This window comes from Periophthalmus magnuspinnatus, chromosome 15, assembly GCF_009829125.3.
Source record: "Periophthalmus magnuspinnatus isolate fPerMag1 chromosome 15, fPerMag1.2.pri, whole genome shotgun sequence".
Classification (NCBI taxonomy): Eukaryota; Metazoa; Chordata; class Actinopteri; order Gobiiformes; family Gobiidae; genus Periophthalmus; species Periophthalmus magnuspinnatus.
In genome coordinates, this window is record NC_047140.1 from 30,231,158 (window position 1) to 30,256,970 (window position 25,813).

Here is a 25,813-nt window from a genome sequence, read left to right on the forward strand (position 1 = left end):
ATAGTTGCGCCTCAGTGTCTTTCTAAATGTTCAGGAGCTTTTTTCAGATTAAATGTTGTCACTGCAGAATCTTTGTGACATGTTGATATCCAAGCGCGTAATGGTGCGTAAAAAAGGCCTGTTTTAAAATAATAACGTGGCTGGTATTTTAAAATAACATCATGTCACCAGTTTTTTTATACAGTTCTTTTTGTTTTGTTGTTTTGGTTTCCACGAATAAGCGTCATTTTTTTAGTCCTGGTTTAGTCCTGCTGCTTTAGTCCTGCTGGTTTAGTCCTGGTCCAGTCCTGCTTCAGTCCTGCTTCAGTCCTGCTTCAGTCAGACTAGTCCCTGCACCAAAGTGGGACTGATTTGAGTGATCTTGCAGAGTGCGTCCGAGTGCGCAGCGCCGTGGGCTGTGTCTCTGGCGCCATCCCCTCCTCCTCTGCTCCATGAGCCACTGCAGCTCTCCAAACGCACCCACGCGCGCTCTGTTTGGCTGCCGCGCCTGTCTGTCACAGTTAAAGGGAAGGGAAAAGTGTTGGAGAAGAAAAATGTGCGCGTTCTTGTTATTGGGAGGCGGGCTGCAGTGAAGGGAACAATCAGGGAGCCACCTCAAAGCGTCTCGGGTTACTTTGAGTGACAGCGTAACCATGGCAAATAATTTGACTAAGGCTATTGTCTTATCCTCGCCATCCCCGGGTCAGATAACCGACCAATCAGAGTTCATATAAACGCTTGTCTTGCCAGCTTAGAATAATATTATTAAAAGGAGGCAGCAGTCAGGGCTGTGGGAGTAGGTTGAGTAGAGACACCACGGAAAAGGACGTACCTACGGCGCAGAGCTCTGTCCTCTGTCTCCTCTGCTCCAGACCCGTTTGAGGAGCTGTCGCCTGGGGTTTTGCACGGCTCGATGGACCTGACTTGATCAACTTTGAACTTGTTTCTCGGGACTTTTCAGGACTTTTAATGAACGATGTCTATGCTTCCGACGTTCGGCTTTACGCAGGAGCAAGTTGCGTGCGTCTGCGAAGTGCTCCAACAAGGCGGCAACATCGAGAGACTGGGTCGTTTTCTGTGGTCTCTCCCCGCCTGCGAGCACCTCCATAAAAACGAATCCGTGCTCAAGGCAAAGGCGGTCGTTGCTTTCCACAGAGGCAACTTCCGAGAGCTTTACAAGATCCTGGAGAGTCACCAGTTCTCCCCGCACAACCATCCCAAACTGCAGCAGCTCTGGCTCAAGGCGCACTACATCGAGGCGGAAAAGCTGCGCGGACGGCCGCTCGGAGCCGTGGGCAAATACCGGGTGAGAAGGAAGTTTCCTCTGCCCCGCTCCATCTGGGACGGAGAGGAGACGAGCTACTGCTTCAAGGAGAAGAGCCGGAGCGTCCTGAGAGAGTGGTACACGCACAACCCGTACCCGTCCCCCAGAGAAAAGAGGGAGCTGGCTGAGGCCACTGGACTCACTACCACGCAGGTCAGCAACTGGTTCAAGAACCGGAGACAGCGGGACAGGGCGGCGGAGGCCAAGGAGAGGTACGGCACATGTGTCTGCTCTTCACTCGTGTTTAACCCGCGTCACGAGACCAGGGCTCAGAGATTTGATTTCGCTGATAAAATAATGTAAACAAAATGTTCATCTTGAGTTGGAATTGACTTTTACGCACACAGTTTAGTCAGTAGAGAGTGTACATGTGTGTCCCGCGCACGTTGGGCCCGATGAGTCAGTCGGTGTGTGTCATATTTTTATTTGGCCCCTGAGTTTGTGATTCAGGCCTCAAGAAATAAACACACAAAAAACACACAAAACACACACACAAAAAACACACACACAAAATCACCTTCTGTCATTTCAGGTCAGGTCTCGAGGCGTTTCTGTGGTTTTTCATTTAAATTGATTTTTTTCATTTAAATTGATTTTTTTCATTTAAAATGATTTTTTCTTTTAAATCTGTTTAATGTCACGTGTTTTTCTGTCGCGCGCGTCTCAAACTGAAGCTGCTGCTTCTGCGGCGGCTTCAGTTTCTCTGATTAGTTTAGGAGGATCTTAAAAAGTACATGTACATCATAAGTGTGTGTGACAGAGTGTATGAAGTGTGTGTGAAGTGTAAGTGTGTATGATGTGTGTGTGACAAGAGCTGCGCGTGCACGTGCGTAAAAAGATGGAGCCGTAAATGAAAGGGTCGCGCGCAGGTAAATGAAAAGGAGACGCGCAGCAGCAGCTTTTATGTCCCTGTAATAACAACATTCAAACATCACATTTCACTGTGAACACGCTCCTCAGACTCAAAGAGTCACAATCTGCGGTGAGTGGCAGCTCTGTGCGCGGGGCAGTGCGCGGGGCCGCGCGGGGAGACGGGCTGCAGTCAGGTGTCTCTGGCTCGGTGTCTTCTTTCACCTTCTGGCCTCTAATTCGGGCTGAAAGCTTTACGTAAATCACGTCTCCCCCAAGACTGGAAAAAGCCCTGACTCACCTCCCACAGCAGAGCCGTGGACTCTTATAGAAGCCCCTGCGTGGACTCTTATAGAAGTGTCACAGCGTGGACACGGACGCGTCACAGTGAAGTCTCAGCGCCGCGATAACTCACAGTGTCATTTGTGCGCGCGCTCTGCTCTGGGTCAATGGGACTAAACGTGATTAAACGTGATTAAACGTGATTAAACGTGATTAAACGTGACCATAAGTAAACAGCCCGTGGCCTGATCTTTCACTGTATAAATCACGACACCATTTTAAACACTGGGAGAAACTCTTACAACAGCTTTTATATTTAAGTGTAATTAAAACACCAGAGTGAACTGAAGTGACCTTTAAATACATGTATTTATGAGCGCGCGCGTGTCACTAAATATTCAGCATTCTGGACATTACCTTTAAGGCTCGAGCTTTAGCCTGTTTATTTATTTATTTTTATTGTTTTTAGTCAGATTTGTTTTTCCTTTAGATCTTTTTGTGTCAAATATAATTCTCTGAGTAGTTTTTTAAATCCCTGATTTTTTTGTGCGCAGAGAAAACAACGAAAACTCCAACGGCAACGGCCACAACGCGCTGTCCTCGTCCATGAACGGAACTAAAAGTCTTTTAGGAAGTTCAGACGACGATAAAACACCGTCCGGGACCCCGGACCACCACCACAACACGTCCCCGGGCCCCGCGCTGCTCATGGGCCCCAACAGCAGCGCTCTACCCTCTCTCCACGGCCTCGCTCCTCCGCCCGGGCCCAGCGCCATCCCGGTGCCGAGCGCGGACTCAGTGCACCACCACCACCACCACCACGGACTCCACCACGACATCCTCAACCCCATGTCCTCCAACCTGGTGGACCTGGGCTCGTAGACTCCGCGGGGACTCACCTAAAGCACTGCGTTTCACCTGAGACTCGGAATCATCCAGAGTGAACGACTCTTGGCGAATCATTTGAAAAACCAAACGGAGCTCGAGTCTCTGTTTGACGCGCGTGTTTGTGCGTGACTGACTGGACGTGGACACTCGGCTTGTTGTTGGAGCGAGAGAAGAGAAGGTGAGACTTGATGGGAAAGTGTTTTATGAGAATGTTACTCCGTGATATTTTGCCTGATACAAAGGTCTTAAGTTTGGTGACACTGGGGCGTTGGCACGTGACACGCCCCCCGCGCTTTGTCCACACTATTTTTGTTGTTTACATGTTTTTATTTGAAGCAGAGCCATACCATATTTGTGTTGTGTCTGTTTGGACATGTGACCATGATGATGGGGTTATTCTCATGTGTCTTATATATCGAGATCTTAACCTCCTGACAGGACGAGTGCATGTAAAGTCTGCGGTATGAAACCTACTCATTCATACACTTATAGTTTCATATACCCTTTGCAATAAAATAAGAGAAATACTCGGATTCAAACTGCGAGTCGTTTGCTTTTTCCTGTGTTTTATTTAAGTATTTGTGTAGAGTTAAAGGGTTGGAAAATCTCTAGTATAATTATTAGCCTCTGTTCCAAAACACTTCACACGGAAATAGAAGAGGCTCGTTTTACGCACCGGGTCCGCGCTGCACTTTGGCCTTTTTCAAATTATTTTTTACTTTTAAAATTGAACAAAGTGGATTAAAATCACGAGTGTATCCGGGATTTTGCTTTTTACTTGCTTATTTATTTATTTTATTATTAGTATTATTATTATTAGGTGTTTTTATTTATTTATTTGACTAAATTGCGTTGTTCTGGTTGTTCGACTCTCACCAAAGAATCATTTAAAATCTGGATAAATCCCTCGTGTGAATAATCTAAATAATAGAGCAGAAAAACACATAAAAGATCAGACCTCAGAGCTCAAGTTTATTATTTTGTCTCAGTCTGATTTTTCTCAAAGTCTCGGTGAAGTCCCACAGTTTTTGTTCTTTCAGATTTTTTCCTTCCCTTTTTAAACTTTACAGTAAGAGACATTATTTCTGTTTCATATTGTCGTGTTATGTTTGTTCCATATAAACAGTCTGAGCATATTTGAACAGTGTATAAACATTTGTGACACACTGGGCAGACTCTGAACCTCCTGATCGTCCGGACATGTTGCTTCATTAGGAGATTCCGCTCGCCCTGTTTCCTCGTGGCCATAAACGGTGCGCGCTGGTCTCACCTTGTTTGTGGAGCAGCCTCGCGGCTCGTGAAGGTCAATTACACGCGCGGCTCAAAGCTCGAGCTCTAATTAAGAAGTGCCTGAGCGGGGACTACATATGGCTCTACTCAAAACAGCTAAGCGGCTTGTGAATTAGACATAACACGGAATAGTTGGTCTCTCACCAAACGCCGTTCTTCCCAAACCCTCTTGTTTCCCATAAGGCTTGAAACCTGAGCCTGCGCTGGCACCGCGAGGCGGCATGTGTCTCCAAAGCGCTAGTATTAAGGCTATTAAATCTTTTGGGCAAAAGAAGCTGGAAAAATCCACAACCTTGAAGAAAACGCTCATAAAACTCGATCTGATTGTGCCAAGGCTCATGGCCATGTGACTCTTTATCCGAATGAGGAGGATCGGTTGAACAGGTGAGCGGCTCTGGGAGAGAGCTCGGCTAAAGCACATCCTTGTATTCGAATAAGGTCAGGGATTTAGCTTTAAGTGAGGGGATCTAAGTGCAAAAGTATATTTCATTCTGACTCCAGGGTGAAAACCAGACAAAGAAAAAGAGAAGCGAAGAAAAGCCTGAAACAATCACAGGGGAATGTTGTGTCCTGGCGCTGTAAAACACGCGTTTATAGCGAAACACGGCTCTGACCTAAACCCTGTGCACAGGCCCCAAGCCAAGGCTCCGGAGCGCGGAGGCCTCCAGGAGCACACAACCAGAGCACACAACCAGAGCACACAACCAGAGCACACAACCAGAGCACACAACCGGAGCACACAACCGGAGCACACAACCAGAGCACACAACCAGAGCACACAACCGGAGCACACAACCAGAGCACACAACTAGAGCACACAACCAGAGCACACAACAGCACAAGTATGATCTAAACACAGATTATAATTGGCCAAAATCAAAACAACGTCTCAGAGAAAAAGCACATTTCACTTTGAGGAGCGCGTGAGGTCTTTTCTTCAGGTGATGGGCCTGAAAGAGCTAATCACGTGTTTGTGAGACGAAATAAAATTGAAAGTGTTATATTTATCATCAGTGACACAGAGAAACACTGAGCATGGTGTTTGTGGCCGGACACGTCTGCGCGTAAACTTGATTGCGTTGCTTTGGTAACCTTTACGCACAGTGCCTTTTACGCACAGTGCCTTTACGCACGATGCCTTTACGCACAGTGCCTTTACGCACAGTGGCTTTACGCACGATGCCTTTACGCACAGTGCCTTTATCCACGATGCCTTTACGCACAGTGGCTTTACGCACAGTGCCTTTACGCACAGTGCCTTTACGCACAGTGCCTTTACGCACAGTGCCTTTACGCACAGTGCCTTTACGCACAGCTATGACTTTGGGCTTTCTATTCAGTTTGTTTTGATTTGCTTCCTTCTTAAACACTTGTTCTGCTTGCGTCTGCTCCTCTGTCAGTGTTAATGTGACAGCGTATTGTCCCTGTGGGGAAATATTCGTTTGCCCTGAGACGTGATAAGGTCAGAGGTCAGAGGTCACACTTTTATAGCCTCAGTGTCATACACCTGCTGATTGTCAAAGCCAGAGCAGAAGCAGCAGCAAAACAGCAAAATCATCCACAGGTTATATGACGTTATGACTATTTTTATTACATGTGATTTGGGGAAATAGCATCAGAATCTTAAACAGCTGTATATAAAAAATACATATAAAAATATACATATAAAACATAAACATATAAAGATACTTTACACAGACCTGTGCTCTGGCTCCAGTCGACTGTGGCCAATCACATTTTTACTTAAAGTTGCTGAGCATTTTTCCCTCAAATTAGACTTTTATTTTGACTTTATTTGTGGATGTAACAAAACAAATGTTATTTTATTTCTTTATATAAAAACTCTGTTCTGTTCTTAGACACACACACTGCAGCATTTACACACGAGAACTCACAGTTTAGGCTCATTTCTCCTAAACCTGAAACCACCAACAGGACCAGGCCGAGGTCCTGGCCTCACCGAGGTCCTGGCCCCACCGAGGTCCTGGCCCCACCGAGGTCCTGGCCCCACCGAGGTCCTGGCCCCACCGAGGTCCTCACTGAGGTTCTGTAGGACCTGACTGCTCCCAGAACACAGCCCTGACAGTTCTATTGTATTTAGGAACATTTCAGGTGAAACGTGAGTCTGTCAGAGCAGACGATGCACAAACTGGACCTGGACTGAGCTGAGATCTGAGTTTATGGAGCAGCACATTCTCGTTGTGTCAGTTTTGTTTATAGAGTCGACAAAACGCTGCAGGTTCATACTCAACATAAACATTTTCACATGAAAAACTACACAATCTTTCTCTGAAATCCATATCTGCTCTTGAGGCTCCACGCAGCGTTTTATCAAACTGAAACTTAACAATAAACACGGAAATAAGTCACAAATACAATTTCATATTTTTATATTTGTATTTTATCTCACAAAACAATGAACTTCTCTCCATTATTATTGTAAAATGCTTCATGAGAATTATTCAGTACAAAACACAAACCTGTGGGTGTCGTGTATTTGGATATTTTATTTACTCCAATCTGTGACTTTTGTGATGTTCTAAGTGTCCTACAGAGTGTCCTACAGAGTGTTCTACAGAGTGTCCTACAGAGTGTCCTACAGAGTGTCCTACAGAGTGTCCTACAGAGTGTCCTACAGTGTCCTACAGAGTGTCCTACAGAGTGTTCTACAGAGTGTCCTACAGAGTGTTCTACAGAGTGTTCTACAGAGTGTTCTACAGATTGTCCTACAGAGTGTCCTACAGTGTCCTACAGAGTGTCCTACAGAGTGTCCTACAGATTGTCCTACAGAGTGTCCTACAGAGTGTCCTACAGAGTGTTCTACAGATTGTCCTACAGAGTGTCCTACAGAGTGTCCTACAGAGTGTCCTACAGAGTGTCCTACAGTGTCCTACAGAGTGTCCTACAGAGTGTCCTACAGAGTGTTCCACAGAGTGTCCTACAGAGTGTCCTACAGAGTGTTCCACAGAGTGTCCTACGGAGTGTCCTACAGAGTGTTCTACAGAGTGTCCTACGGAGAGTCCTACAGAGTGTTCTACGGAGTGTTCTACGGAGTGTTCCACGGAGTGTCCTACGGAGTGTTCCACGGAGTGTCCTACGGAGTGTCCTACGGAGTGTCCTACGGAGTGTTCTACGGAGTGTTCTACAGAGTGTTCTACAGAGTGTTCTATAGAGTGTTCTACAGAGTGTCCTACAGAGTGTTCCACAGAGTGTCCTACAGAGTGTTCTACAGAGTGTCCTACAGAGAGTCCTACAGAGTGTCCTACGGAGTGTCCTACAGTGTCCTACAGAGTGTCCTACAGAGTGTCCTACAGAGTGTTCCACAGAGTGTTCCACGGAGTGTCCTACGGAGTGTTCTACAGAGTGTCCTACAGAGTGTCCTACAGAGTGTTCTATAGAGTGTTCTACAGAGTGTCCTACAGAGTGTTCCACAGAGTGTCCTACAGAGTGTTCTACAGAGTGTCCTACATAGAGTCCTACGGAGTGTTCTACGGAGTGTCCTACGGAGTGTCCTACAGAGTGTTCTACAGAGTGTTCTACAGTGTCCTACGGAGTGTTCTACAGAGTGTTCTACAGAGTGTCCTACGGAGTGTCCTACAGAGTGTCCTACAGAGTGTCTTACAGAGTGTTCTACAGAGTGTCCTGCAGAGTGTCCTACAGAGTGTCCTACAGAGTGTTCTACAGAGTGTTCTACAGTGTCCTACGGAGTGTTCTACAGAGTGTTCTACAGAGTGTCCTACGGAGTGTCCTACGGAGTGTCCTACATAGTGTCCTACAGAGTGTCCTACAGAGTGTCCTACAGAGTGTTCTACAGTGTCCTACAGAGTGTCCTACAGAGTGTTCTACAGAGTGTCCTACAGAGTGTCCTACAGAGTGTCCTACAGAGTGTTCTACAGAGTGTCCTACAGAGTGTCCTACAGAGTGTCCTACACTGCAGAGGTCAGATCCAGGTCTGTGTTTATTGAGGCTCTGGGTCTTTGTTCGTGTTTTGTCGTATCAGGTGTGTCCCATAAAACAGAGTGAAACAGTGAGGGGACAGAGGGAGGAGAGACAGGGAGAGTGAGACAGGGAGGGACAGAGAGACAAGGAGAGACAGGGAGAGTGAGACTGGGAGGGACAGAGAGACAAGGAGGGACAGAGAGACAAGGAGGGACAGAGAGACAAGGAGGGACAGAGAGACAAGGAGGGACAGAGAGACAAGGAGGGACAGAGAGACAAGGAGGGACAGAGAGACAAGGAGGGACAGAGAGACAAGGAGGGACAGAGAGACAAGGAGGGACAGAGAGACAGGGAGAATGAGACAAGGAGGGACAGAGAGACAGGGGAGTGCAGAGTCGGGCCGTGGGGGGGGGGGGGGGGTGTAAGATTATCCTCCCCAAAAAGAATGAGTGATGAACAAAGAAGCTTTAAAACATCGTGTGTTTGACACGTGCACAGTCACAAAGCACATTTACACCTCTCGTGCACTGTTCCAGGTCTCGTGCACAGTCCAAGTCTCGTGCACAGTCCAAGTCTCGTGCACAGTCCTCACAGATCAGGGTTTTTTAAGTTTTCACCTGCAGCTCGTCACAGTCCAAACTCAGGACACCGGCCCACTGAACCATGACTGCACACTTGGTCCTGTTTCCTGCTGTAACATCAAATAGTTTTGGAATATAAACTACTCATCTGTACTATGACCTGAAAAAAATAAAATAAATAATAATAATAATAATAAAATATTATTATTATTATTATTATTATTATTATTATTATTATTATTATTATTGTTGTTGTTGTTGTTGTTGTTGTTGTTGTTGTTGTTGTTGTTGTTGTTGTTGTTGTTTATTTTTATTTATATGTATATATCTTTTAAAATTGTATTTATTTTATTTATTTTTTGTATAATTTATTTTGCAGGAATGAAAAGGAAAGGAAAAAAATAATGCTATGTTCAAAAAGGAGTGGAAAGAAGTCTAATACACACATATACAAATACACACACACACACACACACACACACACACACAGACCCCCCCCCCCCACACACACACACCCCTACAAATACAGACACCCCCTCACACACACAGACACCCACACACACACACACACACACAGCTCACAGAGTCACGGCGGCTCTGGCTCTTTTCTGTCACAAAAAGATTGAGTTGGTGTGTATTTGTAATGTAACAAATACAGCACAATAACACACAGGAAGAGAGAGAGGGAGGAAAGAGGGGAAGAGAAGAGAGGAGAGAGGGAAAGAGGAGAGAGTGAGGAGAGAGAGAGAGGGGGGGAGAGGGGGAGAGAGGGAAAGAGGAGAGAGTGAGCGAGAGAACAGGCGGTGTCAGAGGTCAGAGGTCAGAGTCAGGCCGCTGCAGGAGGTCAGTTTGTCTCTAAACATCAGCCGCGCCTCCGGGTTTGACGCGTTTAAAACAACGAAGAAGAAACAAGAAACAAGCGCGTGAGCTGTGACGTAAAGAGACTTTTTTTAATTATAAGAAAATATTTATTCTGTTGAAATCACGTTTAAAGAGTCTTAAAATGTGTTTCTTGTTTAAATAGTGCCCAATTAAAAATAAATAAATAAATAAATAAATCAATATTCTGACGTAAAGAGACGTGGTGAAAGTCTGAGTAGAACAGACGTCATTACGTTTACGTCTCTGTGTTCTACCGCCATCTAGCGCCTGGATACTGCAACTGCAACACACACATACATACACACATATACACACACACACACACACACACCCACACACACCCTTTATTATTAGTCTGTGCATGTCCAAACCTCAAAACGCTCTGTTCCACCTCGTGATGTCATGAAGTGGTAGTTTTCAAGTGAACAGCTCCTTTTACCTTTAGTTCAGTAGAGACTGGACGTTGCAGGACTGAAATGATTCCAGTGAAGGTGTGTGGAGTTTAAAAACACAGTGGAGCACTTCCTGTATCACCACATGATGACATCACAAGGTGGAACAGAGCGTTTTCAGTTTGAGAGAAGAACTCAGTCTAAATCTGCAGGTTTTGTGTGTTAAACATGTGAGAATGAAACAAAACACAACTCCAGGTCTGTTTGTGTCACTTCGTGTCTGTTTCAAACTGTTGTGTTTTGAAAAATAAATGTGTCTAAAAATAAAAAAGTGGAGAAAAATCAGAGCGAACTTGAGGCAGAAAAAGATGGACGTGCAGAGGAGCGCGTGCGTGTCAAGAATGTGGCAGGAATGAGCCTGTTTGACCTTCACCTTTAAGTCTGAGAAGATGAGCCCACTGCGCCACCTGGTGGTGACAAGCAGCATGCAGCTGGAAACACTGAGGACAGAGAGTTAGACTGATATACAACATTTATACAACATTTATACAACATTTATACATTTACACTTCATTTATACAACATTTATACATCAATTATACCTTTATAATTATATACATACATACAAATATACATACATACACCCACACACACATACACACACACACACCTGATTTATTCTGTTACAGTGACACACATGGGCCTGAGGTCAGTATTTTCTTTTATTTTCAGACACAGACTGTGCTGGATGTGTCACATGCACCAAATACTTATTCTGAATACTCATTTAGAGTAACTGTAATCTGGTACAGTTACTCTTTCATTTGGTGGTTTTCAGAAGGTGTGTGTGTGTATTTTTCTGTCTCTAATTACACAAAACTAAATGCATAAAAAATAAAGCTGTTTGTAATAATAATAATCTCATATTTTTTCAGTATAATATAATGTGAGTTGGTGTAAAAGTACTCAGAGTACTCAGTACTCTTACAGTACTCTTACTCTTATTGGCCCATCACTGCTCCAGACGATCGACACGCTCACGTTTCAGGCTGATGTGTTGAGACTCTTCATGTGTCAAACCCAGGACCTGCTGATCATGGCGTCTCTAAAAGTGTCAAACAGAGACAAATGTCTCTGTCTCCTCAGGTCTCTGTCCTGCAGAGTGAACAGTGTGAGGTTATGACCAGCAGAGGGCAGTGTAGAGCACTGCGCTAATGACGTCTCATGTTTGTGTCATGTGACTCTGGCTCCTCTTGTGTTCACTTTGAACAACAACAGATACGACCTGCACCAAGAGAACATGAGGGAACATCAGAGAACATGGAAGAACACAAGAGAACATGAGGGAACATCAGAGAACACAAGAGAACATCAGCGAACACAAGAGAACACAAGAGAACATCAGAGAACACAAGAGAACATCAGAGAACATCAGAGAACATGAGAAAAGGACTACAGAGAACTTCAGAGAACACGTGAAAAAATCAGAACATCAGAGAACGTGAGAGAACGCAAGAAAACATAAGAGAACACAAAAGAACATCTCTTCTAAAACATTTAAAATAATAAAACACGTGTCATGACTCTTCAGACGAGTTTACACGTTTGTTGAGGCGATGAACATGACCAGACAAAAGTTTAGACACACCCACTTATTATTATTATTATTATTATTATTATTATTATTATTATTATTATGTATTTATTTATGTATTTATTTATTTATTTATTTATTTGATCTAGTCCTACAGGAAACATCAGATTTATTAAACCAGATCTATGGAATTATGTCATAAAGAAAAAACATGAAATAACTTTACTAAATATTTATTTAACGAAGCAAAAGGTTTTTAACACAAAAAAGATACACAAAATATTTAACTACACATTTCACTTGTTTTATTGTTACATAATTACACACAGTTTTATTTCATATGTGACGACTGTGTGTTTATGAAAATAAAGTAAAAACACAGAATGAGAGGATGTGTCCAAACTTTGCCTGGTCTCCTGTCTCCTGTCTCCTGTCTCTTGTCTCTTGTCTCTTGTCTCTTGTCTCTTGTCTCTTGTCTCTTGTCTCTTGTCTCTGGTCTCTTGTCTCTGGTCTCTGGTCTCTTGCCTCTTGTCTCCTGTCTCCTGTCTCCTGTCTCCTGTCTCCTGTCTCCTGTCTCTTGTCTCTTGTCTCTTGTCTCTTGTCTCTTGTCTCTTGTCTCCGGTCTCTTGTCTCTTGTCCTGCAGGTCTCGGTTTAGTTCTTAATCTTTTGTAGAACTTAAGGTGAGATAATGATCCACATGTCCTCCTCTAATCCCGTCCACGTCACAGCGTCCTCTCCTGACCTGTCCACCCTGAGTCCTGAGTCCTGACCTGTCACAGACCAGTGTCCCTCTGCACAACTCACAGAACATGACACAATAAAACTAATTTAAAATATGAAACCTCATCGTGCTCCTCATGTTTGTCCTTGTCCTTTTGGACACATGTTCCACCGGCAGCTCGTGTAAAAGAAGTTATGAAAAATGAAAAAAGACGTTGGACAAAAGGCTTGAGCCAGGCACCTCCAGAGACCTCCAGGGACCTCCAGGCACCTCCAGAGACCTCCAGAGACCTCCAGCGACCTCCAGGGACCTCCAGAGACCTCCAGAGACCTCCAGAGACCTCCAGGGTCCTCCAGAGACCTGCAGAGCTCCGGGGGATCTCCAGAGACCTCCAGGGATCTCCAGAGGCCTCCAGAGACCTCCAGCGACCTCCAGCGACCTCCAGGGACCTCCAGCGACCTCCAGGGACCTCCAGCAACCTCCAGAGACCTCCAGAGACCTCCAGAGCTCCGGGGGATCTCCAGAGACCTCCAGGGACCTCCAGAGACCTCCAGAGACCTCCAGAGCTCCGGGGGATCTCCAGAGACCTCCAGGGATCTCCAGAGACCTCCAGAGACCTCCAGAGCTCCGGGGGATCTCCAAAGACCTCCAGGGATCTCCAGAGACCTCCAGAGACCTCCAGAGCTCCGGGGGATCTCCAGAGATCTCCAGGGACCTCCAGGGACTTCCAGGGACCTCCAGGGACCTCCAGAGACCTCCAGAGACCTCCAGGGACCTCCAGGGACCTCCAGAGACCTCCAGAGCTCCGGGGGACCTCCAGCGACCTCCAGGGACCTCCAGAGACCTCCAGAGACCTCCAGAGACCTCCAGGGACCTCCAGGGACCTCCAGAGACCTCCAGAGCTCCGGGGGACCTCCAGGGACCTCCAGAGACCTCCAGAGACCTCCAGGGACCTCCAGGGACCTCCAGAGACCTCCAGAGCTCCGGGGGACCTCCAGCGACCTCCAGGGACCTCCAGCGACCTCCAGCGACCTCCAGGGACCTCCAGAGACCTCCAGAGACCTCCAGGGACCTCCAGTGACCTCCAGTGACCTCCAAAGCCCCGGGGGACCTCCAGCGCTCGCAGTGCAGTCCCAATTCACCGACAAAAACCTGCGGAAATCTAGACAAACTACATGTTTTTATTTTTTTCTCAGGGAGTTCCCCATTCTGCGCTTTCCCCAGAACAAGTAAAACCTTTCAGTGCGTAAAAGTGCGTTTTTCCACACGGTCGTGACGTATAAACTCACTTTGTCTGCGCAAATTGGACACTTGTTTTACGCACGGCTCTTTGAAAGCTCCTCGGCTCATCGCGCGTCTTTGGGAGGATTTCTGTCTCTCCATCCGTCTATAAATTGACTCCACTGACCCCAAACGTGCGCAGTTTACTCCGGATGCGCCCGTTTTTAGAGACGTATGAAATAGTTATTACTCTGGTGTGTTTCATCTTGGACATGGACCACTCTGTGAAGTATCTGTGGATCTGGAGCGTTTCACGTCCATTTGATCTGAGCCAGTGAAGCCCCTCCCCCTCTGCTCCTGTCCACGCCGGGGCACGTGCAGCTGTAAAAGGCCGCGCTCCACCGGGTCCCATTATGTCCCCCCGGTCCCCGGTCACTTGGCCCCGCGCAGGAGACGAAAACCCCGCGTGTCTCTGCTGAAAAATGGATCTGGGGTCGAGCTCTTAACACGAGCAGCGGCACTGTCCCAGCAGCGTTTGACTTTCATTGGATTCATTTTTAATGGAGAGAGGAGGACAGAGAGGGGACAGAGAGGAGACAGAGAGGAGGACGTGGAGACAGAGAGGAGACAGAGAGGAGACAGAGAGGGGACAGAGAGGAGACAGAGAGAGGAGACAGAGAGGGGACAGAGAGGAGACAGAGAGGAGGACGTGGAGACAGAGAGGAGACAGAGAGGGGACAGAGAGGAGACAGAGAGGGGACAGAGAGGAGGACGTGGAGACAGAGAGGAGACAGAGAGGAGACAGAGAGGAGACAGAGAGGAGACAGAGAGGAGACAGAGAGGAGACAGAGAGGGGACAGATGGGAGACAGAGAGGAGGACAGAGAGGAGACATAGAGGAGACAGAGAGGGGACAGAGGGGAGACAGAGAGGAGACAGAGAGGAGACAGAGGGGAGACAGAGGGGAGACAGAGAGGAGACAGAGAGGAGACAGAGAGGAGGACGTGGACACAGAGGTGCAGTACTCATATACTCAAGTAAAAGTATCTGACCAGTGGAGTTACAGACGGATGTGAAGAGGAAAACTTCAGATACTTTAGAATCAGTACTACTGTCAACTATACTATATACTATACTACTATACTATATACTATACTACTATATTATATACTATACTACTATATTATATACTATACTACTATATTATATACTATACTACTATATTATATACTATACTACTATATTATATACTATACTGTTACTACACTGTAGTATTTATGTTCTGTGTTTTTCAAAAATAATCTGATAAAAATCTTTATAAAGAAAAAGCTTCATTTGACTCGAACTTTAAAATAACACGATGGATTTTCTTTAAATTGTGTTGGAATCATAAAAAACAAAGTAAAAATAAATCTGTCACTGGACAAAAAGACGTTTTCTGCTCGTTTTCTCGGACACGTCTTCAGCTCGGGTCAGATTTCTGCTGGACACTGACTTTTATCTGTCTAATGGAATGTAACCAGGTAAAAGTAGTAAAGTACTGTACTTAAGTATACATTTGAGGTATCTGTACTTTACTCAAGTACATTTTACAGTGGATACTTTATACTTTTACTTCAGTACATCTGAGAGCAGTATCTGTACTTTCTACTACACTATATTTTTAAACAGGACGAAAAAGTAAAAGTATTTTTATGATGAGAGCTGCTGAAAAGTCTGTGTTTATTTTTAACATGTTCAGAATTTCAACAAAACAAAAATAAACAAATAAAAATAGATTTGTTTCTGTTGAACAAAATTCAGCTCAAATCTGTATCAAAATCACCACATTTGAAGATTTAAAGTCTCAAAATCTGTGTGAAATACTTTTACTTTTTAGCCTTTAACTGCATTTTCAAAAAAGTACTTGAATACTTTTACTTAAGTACTTGGTGATACTTGTACTTTTGCTTGAGTATTTTTACTCTGACATGTGTACTTTTACATAACACATCTGAACGTCCTCCTCCTGTCCTCCTCCTGTCCTCCTCCTGTCCTCTTCTTCTGTCCAGACCTGAGACTGTCCTGTCTTCTCCTGTTCCGCCACTAGATGGCAGTGGAAGCCCACGTGTCTCTCACTGCAGCGTCTTTACCCCCACAGTGGACAAGAGACAGGACCAACAGGACACAGCCTGCACTCTACAGAGGACAGAGGACAGAGGACAGTCTACAGAGGACAGACTACAGAGGACAGAGGACAGTCTACAGAGGACAGACTACAGAGGACAGAGGACAGAGGACAGTCTACAGAGGACAGACTACAGAGGACAGAGGACAGTCTACAGAGGACAGACTACAGAGGACAGAGGACAGAGGACAGTCTACAGAGGACAGACTACAGAGGACAGAGGACAGAGGACAGACTACAGAGGACAAAATGAGGTGCAGATAAAGAGTTGATCAGGCAGGACCTTCATTTCGACTCAAGACTCACCTCTGGTTCAAAACACAGTGTGATATTGTTGTATATTGTTGTTATTGTTGTTATTGTTGTTATTGTTGTTATTGTTGTATATTGTTGTATATTGTTATTGTTGTTATTGTTGTATATTGTTGTTATTGTTGTTATTGTTGTGATATTGTTGTATATTGTTATTGTTGTTATTGTTGTATATTGTTGTTATTGTTGTTGTTGTTATTGTTGTGATATTGTTGTATATTGTTGTTATTGTTGTTATTGTTGTTATTGTTGTTATTGTTGTATATTGTTGTATATTGTTATTGTTGTTATTGTTGTATATTGTTGTTATTGTTGTTATTGTTGTTGTTGTTATTGTTGTATATTGTTGTATATTGTTGTTGTGTTATTGTTGTGATATTCGGGTGTTGTGTCAAACACAGTAGATCAGATTTACATCTAAACTTTGTAAATTGTAGGATGGTTAAAATGTCTTTGATGAGGCTGTTTGAATAAAAAAAAGAATAAATGTAAATAGTCTGAGTTTGGACATTAGACCCAGTGTTGACACATTGTTCTAGTCAAAGGACGAATTAGAAACAACGAGACTGAAACCTCACAGAACAACACGTGTAATAATATAATGATTTAATATAATTGTAACATTCATATTGTATTTTAAGATAAAGTAAATGCTGTAAGAGAAGAGCTACAGATTTAACACGTTTATTCCCATGAGGCCACATTCTCATGTTTGTGCTCAGTTTGTTAAAGGCTGATGATAAAACAATAGAACAGAAATGAATCTGAAAAGGATTTATTATCATGAAAGAGCTTCACATGTGTTTTATTTCACTGTTACCGTCTGTCCGGGTTTATGGCCTCCCCCCATCCGTGTCCAGTGTGTTACTCTGTGTGTTACTCTGCTACTCTGTGTGTTACTCTGCGTGTTACTCTGTGTTACTCCGTGTGTTACTCTGTGTTTTACTCTGTGTGTTACTCTGTGTGTTACTCTGTGTTACTCTGTGTGTTACTCTGTGTGTTACTCTGTGTTACTCTGTGTGTTACTCTGTGTGTTTTTCTGCGTTTCTCTGTGTGTTACTCTGTGTGTATTCTGTGTGTTACTCTGTGTTACTCTGTGTTACTCTGTGTGTTACTCTGTGTGTTTTTCTGCGTTTCTCTGTGTGTTACTCTGTGTGTATTCTGTGTGTTACTCTGTGTTACTCTGTGTGTTACTCTGTGTGTTTTTCTGCGTTTCTCTGTGTGTTACTCTGCGTGTTACTCTGTGTTACTCTGTGTGTTACTCTGTGTGTTTTTCTGCGTTTCTCTGTGTGTTACTCTGTGTGTTATTCTGTGTTACTCTGTGTGTTACTCTGTGTGTTACTCTGTGTGTTTTTCTGCGTTTCTCTGTGTGTTACTCTGTGTGTATTCTGTGTGTTACTCTGTGTTACTCTGTGTGTTACTCTGTGTGTTTTTCTGCGTTTCTCTGTGTGTTACTCTGCGTGTTACTCTGTGTTACTCTGTGTGTTACTCTGTGTGTTTTTCTGCGTTTCTCTGTGTGTTACTCTGTGTGTTATTCTGTGTTACTCTGTGTGTTACTCTGTGTGTTACTCTGTGTGTTACTCTGTGTGTTATTCTGTGTTATTCTGTGTTACTCTGTGTTTTACTCTGTGTGTTACTCTGTGTGTTACTCTGTGTGTGTGTTACTCTCACCGTGGACACAAAAAACGTCACAGCATTATATCTATGACGTCACATCCTTCTGCAGGACGGGGTGAGGTCACGAGGTCACGAGGCTCCACAGACGAGGCGCGGGTGAAGTGGATGATCATAAACTACAGATTTGTGTCACAGATAGAAATCCTCAGGTTCAATATTTGTTTATTTATTTATTTATTTATATATATATATTTTTTTACCTTTTGTATGTTTTTAAAGTAAAGTCAGTTACCCCCCCCCCCCCCCCCATGACGTCATCACGCTGTCGACTCCGTAAAAAACAGGAGTGAGACCCTGAGAACGGCGTCAGAAAACACAGGTGCGGGGGGCTCCGGTTTAAGCTGCTCAGCCCCTCTGTCCACTCAGTGTGCACGAGGCGAGAGATCACAGCCTGTGTCCCCCCTCCTCACCCCCTCACCCCCCTCACCCCCGCACACTCACATATGTAGGCTGAAGTATGTGCACATGCGCGCTCTGGGGAGGGGGGGGGGGGCTCGTGTCCGCTCGAGTAGAGTCCAGAGTTTTGTGTCTTTCACGCGATGCTTGTTTTAAAAAGATGAGTCTCGCGCGGGGACTACGGGCCCCTCTAATCAGCACCGGGGCCGCTCTGTCCTTAACCCTCCGCCCCGCGCTCGGACCCTGGCCCCGGGAGCATGATCTCATCTGTCTGCAGCGTGTAATGGACGCGCCGTGACCTTCAGCGTGGGCAGCGGTGTAATAAATATATACAGGCTCAGCAGGAGACGCGCGCTGACCGCTCCACACCTGGACACGGGACGCTGTGGATTTGATAATTATACAGTGAGATAATGGTCCACCCAGAAGAGTGGTTTAAATGATACGCAGCAAATTGTGTTAAATATGTTTCAGAAAGAGTTTAAACGATGAAACGGGATTAGGAAAACGAGCGGGGCCTGCGTTAAAGCCGCACATGTTATAAAAATAATAATAATAATGATAATAATGCAGTGTTTTCATTTATCCTCAAACCACTTTTACGCGCCTTTCCTCCAGGACAAGGCACAGTCTGAAGGTCTGTCTGTCTGTTTGTCTGTGTGTCTGAGGCTTCGGCTGATGCGCGGATACACCCCAAAAGAAAACTTGTGCTCAGTTAACCGGGAAATGCGGGAGAAACGGGGGGGAAAAAGGCGCTGATTTCACACCCGCCGCGCGCTCTGGACGTGGCACAAAACGCGTAAATGTTTAAAGAAAACAACAACAAACATGGCTCAAAGTTACAGGGCGAACGTGTCATTCCTGGGTGTATTTTTATTATTATGAAGATGATTATTTTTTATTATTAGACCATGTGTCCAGACAGATCCACGCGCGCACTCGGCGAAAGGAGGAGAAAAACATGGGCCTCGCTATTGTCGCTCTTCGTGTAAGTATCACACACACGGATTACTCTTTGCTTAGTTCTTTTGTCTTGTGATCCATATGTGAGCTGACAGATCACGAACACGAGCTCCCCCACTGTTAATGACCCCACTCTGCAACAGATAGACTCACACTTCTGCCTGCTCCTCTCTGGCCTACATATGCGTGTACCTGTTTACACAAGCCCCGCGCGCCTCTCGTGGTCCACACTGGAGAGCTTTTACGCACACGTTTGCCACAGATTTGTGCGTCGGTTTGTGCTGTTAAAAGTTTCTCAAGCGATTTCCCCGCTGCTCAGAATAAGTTTTTTTCTGCAGCACAGTCGCCCCTGATGCCAGTGGCTTTAATGAATGTAACGCTGCACAAATGAAGCCTATTCACGTCTTGTTTTGTATTCATGAGTCTCTTATCCGCGGCTCCATCTCTCACATATAACTCTAATCCTCGTGTCCTCTTTTGCCGATAAAATGCTCTTCAGTTTACGATTAATTTCATCTCAATCAGAGCCGGGACTTGTCACATCCAATAAAACTTGTGGAGAAGTGGGGGGTGTGTGATAAGCGGCTGCTGCGGCGCGCGGCTCCGGCCCCTCGGTGCTCGTGATAGGGCCTATCTGTCTCTGTCAGGCCGCTTTACCACCCGAGATGCTTTAAAATATCGCACAGATTCGGTTCATCTGCGGTGGGCTGGGGTCGACGGGGGTCCAGTGCGCATTAGACATGCGCAGTTTTCTGTTTTGATTGGTCTGAAAAAACAGTTTTGCATAAAAACAGATTTTAAACTGGAGCCTGGACGTGTGTCCTTCATCCACAAGTCTGCACTTCATTTAGAATTACAAAACACAAAGCGTGGAATCATTATTGGGATTCTAAAAGCATGAAAACACTGAGAAAAACAAATATAAAGTGTATTTATGAGACGAGCCGTGAGAGCCGTGAGAGCCGTGAGAGCCGTGAGAACGTTAAACGAGTTTTCAAACTAAAATCTAGTTGCACAAAGTGAGCGCCATGTTCTAATCATCCAGACACAGAAACAACAGAAAAAACTCATTTAGTGTTGAAACATTCAGGCCTAATATTAAAAGGACCGTGCGTAAATGACGCGCGGGCCTCTCCAAAACTCTGCTCAGTGTTTAAAACTTGTGCAAAAGTTTTGGCCACAGTTTTCTAGTTTTGGTTGCATCAAAACTGAGTTCTTGTAACTGTGTCCTGTGGCAGATCTGGCAGAATAATTGGGGAGGGATTTAGACAGAAAGGACCGCAGGAGAGAAAGCCTTTTGGAGGGGAAATGGTTCTCTACCGCGGAAGAAAAGCTCCTTTCAGCGGGTTACAAAGAGAGCCCGGGACAAGGAGGAGTTCCCTCGTGATTAGCCCATTTAATGGCGCGTTTACTTAATTTCTGTATTCAGTGGCAACGGTAAACAAAAGGGAAATAGCACTCACGTTTTGAGTGCGCGCCGCGCTGATATTTATCAAATACATAGAATGTGACAGAACCATAACCACAGGCCAGTGTCTCTGTGTTTGGATAAAATATGAGTCAAAAAACAAACGCGACACAAACTGCAAATGTAAAATTTAGAGGAATATTTAGATTTGACTCCAGAGGTCACGTGAGCAGAATGTCCACGTCCAGTGATGGGCCACGCGCGCGTTTAGCCACTTATCCACGTCCCTGTGCGTAATCGGATGGAAAGACACATGCAAAGATGTATAGAAGAGTGAGACTGTATTTGATGTGAACCGTATTACTACAATAAGCACAGTCAGAAGGAGAAAGAGCCGAGGACACGCGGGGGCGGGACGCTCCACATGTCACAGAAAAACACGTTTAAAATCCTCTGGACACAAAACCACGCGCCCCAAACGCCACAGAGCAGAAACAATATTAGATTTGACAAATATTTTATGTAGGAACACCAAGTCAAGAAAAGTGAGGGAGGGATAGAAAAGAGAGTGAGGGAGGGATAGAAAAGAGGAGGAGACGATAGGCCGATAATTATGTACAGTCATATTTCTACACGTATGTTACAGGGCGGGAGGATGAGCGCAGTATTTAAGATATACATAATTCAATATAAAATTTTGAAAATAAAAATAAAAATCTGATACAGTCATCGACATTTTTTGAACATAGACCCCACACAGGCAGTGACAGAGGAGGAGGAGGAGGAGGAGAGGAGAGGAGGAAGGTGCTTCAAATGATTGTCTGATGTAAAATAAAGTAAACACGGGTCTCATCTGCGGGTCATGGGTCACGTGGAGCTTCACCGTTTTTCAAATGGACAAAAAAATAAAAATTAAAAACATCAAAATCAAACTGATACAAACACCAAGAGGAAGAGTCCCTCGCTGTTCCAAGTCTCACAAACGCGCGCAGGTTTGTTGTCCTGATGCAAATGAGTGACCAAAAAAAAAGTCAGATGTCATGCAGAAAGTCTGGTGATGGTGACGTGGGGATGAGAGGAGGAGGAGGAGGAGGAAGAGGAGCAGGAGGAGCAGGAGGAGGAGGGGATCCTTTGAAAGCGCTTTAATAAAAACACGTGCTTTATCTCTTTTTAATTTTAATACTTATATGAACCAGTCCGTTTTTTCCTCCGCGGGATTTGAGTCTTTTTTTTCGCCTCAGGTCCATCGTCCCGGGGGTAAATATTTCTCTTTTTGTTTTGGGTTTTCCTTGTGCGTATCATACGTCGCACTCCGAGTCGCTGGATGTGACTGACAGGATGGACGTGCCCGTGTCCACGCGCTCTGTCATACTGGACACGCTGGTGGTGGGACTGGCCGCGGTGGAGGGCGACTCTGCGGAGCTGTGAGGAGTGAGGCCCGCCTCGGACAGGGACCTCATGCCGCTCGGTCCTATTGCTTGGTGCTGGAGCCTGGACAAGGAAATGGGGCGGGTGGGAAGAGGGGGGGGGAGAAAAAGCAAGGGAAGATTGAGAGAAATGGCAATTAAACCCGAGAGACCCCCCTCTCCCCCGTGTCCCCCCTCGTCCCCCCTCGTCCCCCCTCGTCCCTCTCTCCCTCCGCGGTCAAAATGAGGGGTTCAAACTGGCCTTTTCTTCCCCTGCGCCGGCCCCAGCCCCGCGCCTCGAACAACAGCCCGAGACAAACGCAGCTCTGGAGCCTCAGACCAGGACCAGCCCCTGATCTGGACTGTCCCACATCTGCTGCTTTAAATGTCAAATAAATGTGCAAAAAAACAACAACAACAACAACAACAACAACAACAGAGCTGCAATAATAACAACAAAAACACTAAAAACTAAACAACACAACGACTGAGCCTGGAGCACACACACACACACACACACACACAAACACACAGGGCTCTGCTGATTTGTGTGTGAGTCTGTTTTTTTTATTTTTGTTTTGTTTTTTTACTTATATCAATCTTTTCTGCTTTACTTATTAGTGTCTGCAATTATTATTATTATTATTATTTTTCTTATTATTATTTTTCTTATTCTTATTTGTTTCCAGCTCACACTCCACACTCTGCCCCAAAACAAAATATAAACAAAACAAATAAAATAAAAAAAACACACAGGCAGATTTTGTTTCCAAATCTATCAGATATTTGAGCTTCAATCATTTTAAAAGAGCCGGATCTTCTGTCTCTAATAATAATAATAATAATAATAATAATAATAATAATAATAATAATAATAATAATAATAATAATAATAATAATAATAATAATAATAATAATAATAATAATAGTAAACAGGAGCCGTGTGGGAGCCGGATCTGCCTCGTCAAAGAGCACAGTTCATGAGGCTTAGACCTGAGTGTTTTCTAATAAAAGGCAGTGTGTTTCTCTCTGACATGTCCCGGGCTTAGGCTTTAATCCGCCGTTTTTGTTGATAAATCATCATTTTTCCAGATGCAAAATGAAATCCTTGGATCTGTTTTAAATCAAAGAAAAATATTTTATATTATATTATAAAACTAATATTATATTTTAGTAGTTGTAGTAATAATAATAATAATAATAATAATAATAATAATAATAATAATAATAATAATAATAATAATAATAATAATAATAACTTACATTAAATAATTTAATTTAATAAATATATATATTTTATTTTTACTTTGACCCATATTTGGGTTAAATCCCTGTGTGTTTACTCTTTGTAAACACTGTTGTTTTTCTTATTTCTCAGTTTTTCTTCTTTGACTTTTTCTTATCAAACTGAATCAGACTCGTGTTTTTGTCCCGCGCGTTTATGGCGTAACCTCAGACACATTTAGACCAAACTGTAGTATGTTATAGTAAAATATACTGCAGAATACTACAGAATATCGAGGTATTTGGGACATGAAGGATCTTGTTGATCCGCGCGGGGCTCTGTTCTGCCCCGTGGCGCGCGGTGTTTTCTCTGTTTGTCTTTGGTTTTATTCAATGTTTTTAGACTCTGTGTTTCAAAGTGAAGCCTGTGTGTCCAGACGCAGCGCACAGAGACACTCACCTGTTTTTAGCCGCCGCGGCTCTGTCTCGTTGTCTCCGGTTTTTAAACCAGTTTCCGACCTGTGTGGGAGTGAGTCCTGTGGCTTGCGCCAGTTCCCTTTTCTTACTGGGGTTTGGATACGGGTCCTGAAGGTACCACTCTCGCAGCAGGCTACGTGTCCTCTCTTTGAAACAGTGCGTCTTCTGCTCCCCGTCCCAGATGGTCCGAGGCAGAGGAAACTTCTTCCTGACGCGGTACTTGTCCACGGGTCCGAGCGGGCGCCCGCGCAGCTTCTCGGCCTCTTGGTAGTGCGCCTCCAGCCACATGGCCTGCAGTTTTCCGTGCGAGTCTTTAGTGAACTTGTGGTTCTCCAGGATATGGTACAGGTCTCTGAAATTCCCCGTGTGGAAGGCGACGACGGCCCGCGCGCGCAGGATGGACTCGTGCTTGTTGATCGCTTCGCATGCTCCCGGAGCCACGGGCAGAGACCAGAGGAAACGGCCCAGGCGCTCGATGTCCCCGGTCTCCTCCAGCGTCTCGCAGACGCTCGCCACCTGCTCCGGGGAGAAGTTGAGGGTCGGCAGCTGAAACATGGACAAGTCTTCTGGAGACCTGGCGGAGGGAGCGCTGTTCGCCAGGAGCAGAGGGCGATCAGCGAAGTTTGGCAGGAAGAAATGGGAGGGATAAAGCTCTAAAGGCGATCTGAAAACCATGGAAATGACCTGAGAGAGAAAGAAAATTATCGAGAAAAGGGAAAACCCAAAAAATACGCCAAGTAAAAAAGGTTGAATGATTCAATGGCTCTCGCCTAATGACACCAGCCTCATAATATCTACCCCCTAAATCCGCCGCTGAGTGTAGCATTGAAACATTTTGTTTCCCTTTTCTATTGGTCTTCTTGGTGTCGTTGTAACGTTGTCATGGCAGCCCTGCCAATCACTGTCAAGCGTGCCAATCATTAGCCAGTACGTAGCGCGAGGCTTTCACCACTTGTGCCGCGCGCACAGGGGGTTATCAGAGAGTCGGATCTCCACAGCAACCCTCCCACCGCAGCGCGCGCATCAGCCACAAGCCAATGCTCGCTATCTGCTGAATGGAATGAGCAATTAGAGGGAGGAATATTATTGCGATCTTAACGAGGCTCGTTAAGGCTAAAGGAGATATAGACTGGATCCTGCGGAGTGGGAGGGAGCGCGTGCGTTAAAGGGACACGCGGACACACCAGTTTAAATCCATATTTAAAGCAAAATGATTTTTCATATGTTTTGGTGAGCTTTACTTTACTTTTGTTTGAAATGTTAAACTTTAGATTGTTTCATAATTCGGCTGTGGATTTAGTGAAGTGGACGTGTGATGATCAGTCACTTAAATATGTCGTTTTTTATTTTATTTTCTTCGTTTCTTCCTGGACTCAGACTCTTTACTCTGAGTCTGTCGCGGCTCTGACTCTCGGTGCTGGTGTGGATCCCAGAGGCTGTGGCTGCTGTGCCCGGCGCAGCCTGTGGGCGCAGCCTCTGCCCTGCGCATCATTTCATCATTTGATCATTTCATCATTTTCATGTTTCAAATCTGTCGTTCAGAGCCGTTACAGGCGTCACGCGCGGAGTTGATTAAACTCAGATCATGGAGGTTTAAAGTGATTTGCCATCGGTGCTGGTCTTTGAAGCCTCCTATTTGTCAGTGAGCTTTGATTGGAAGGTCGGGCCTCTAATTAATACCATTAGTATTGGAATCAAATAGTAGCACGAAAAGCTTCTTGGGACATAAAAGCAGTTTGGCGCATTGATGTGCGTCAGGACACGGTGCGCGTCCAGTCACAGGACTGGACTTAGAGCTGCCGCGGTGTGATTTTCATGTTTATGGCTAAAGTGGTTTCATA

At 44.9% G+C, this 25,813-nt stretch overlaps 2 protein-coding genes across 2 annotated transcripts; one reads left to right on the forward strand and one right to left on the reverse strand.

Moving 5' to 3' along the window:
* The first annotated feature begins 771 nt into the window (after positions 1 to 771).
* six2a (SIX homeobox 2a) lies at positions 772 to 3,826 on the forward strand. The gene is made up of 2 exons (XM_033979722.2): positions 772 to 1,515; positions 2,989 to 3,826. Exons 1-2 carry the CDS (start codon positions 956 to 958, stop codon positions 3,314 to 3,316), a joined length of 888 nt encoding a protein of 295 aa, XP_033835613.1. The 5' UTR covers positions 772 to 955; the 3' UTR covers positions 3,317 to 3,826.
* Positions 3,827 to 21,365: 17,539 nt separating this feature from the next.
* Positions 21,366 to 24,793, reverse strand: six3a (SIX homeobox 3a). Its single transcript, XM_033980277.2, has 2 exons — positions 23,956 to 24,793; positions 21,366 to 22,356 (listed from the first exon to the last, which is right to left on the reverse strand). The coding sequence occupies exons 1-2, from the start codon at positions 24,645 to 24,647 to the stop codon at positions 22,164 to 22,166; spliced, it is 885 nt and encodes a 294-aa protein (XP_033836168.1). The 5' UTR covers positions 24,648 to 24,793; the 3' UTR covers positions 21,366 to 22,163.
* Between the last annotated feature and the right edge of the window lie 1,020 nt (positions 24,794 to 25,813).

Coding starts and splice junctions, on each gene's coding strand:
- six2a (XM_033979722.2), top strand. CDS start 956: ATGTCTATGCTTCCGACGTTCGGCTTTACGCAGGAGCAAGTTGCGTGC. Junction 1,516..2,988: donor GCGGCGGAGGCCAAGGAGAG/GTACGGCACATG, acceptor TTTTGTGCGCAG/AGAAAACAACGAAAACTCCA.
- six3a (XM_033980277.2), bottom strand. CDS start 24,647: ATGGTTTTCAGATCGCCTTTAGAGCTTTATCCCTCCCATTTCTTCCTG. Junction 22,357..23,955: donor GCCGCGGCGGCTAAAAACAG/GTGAGTGTCTCT, acceptor TTCCTTGTCCAG/GCTCCAGCACCAAGCAATAG.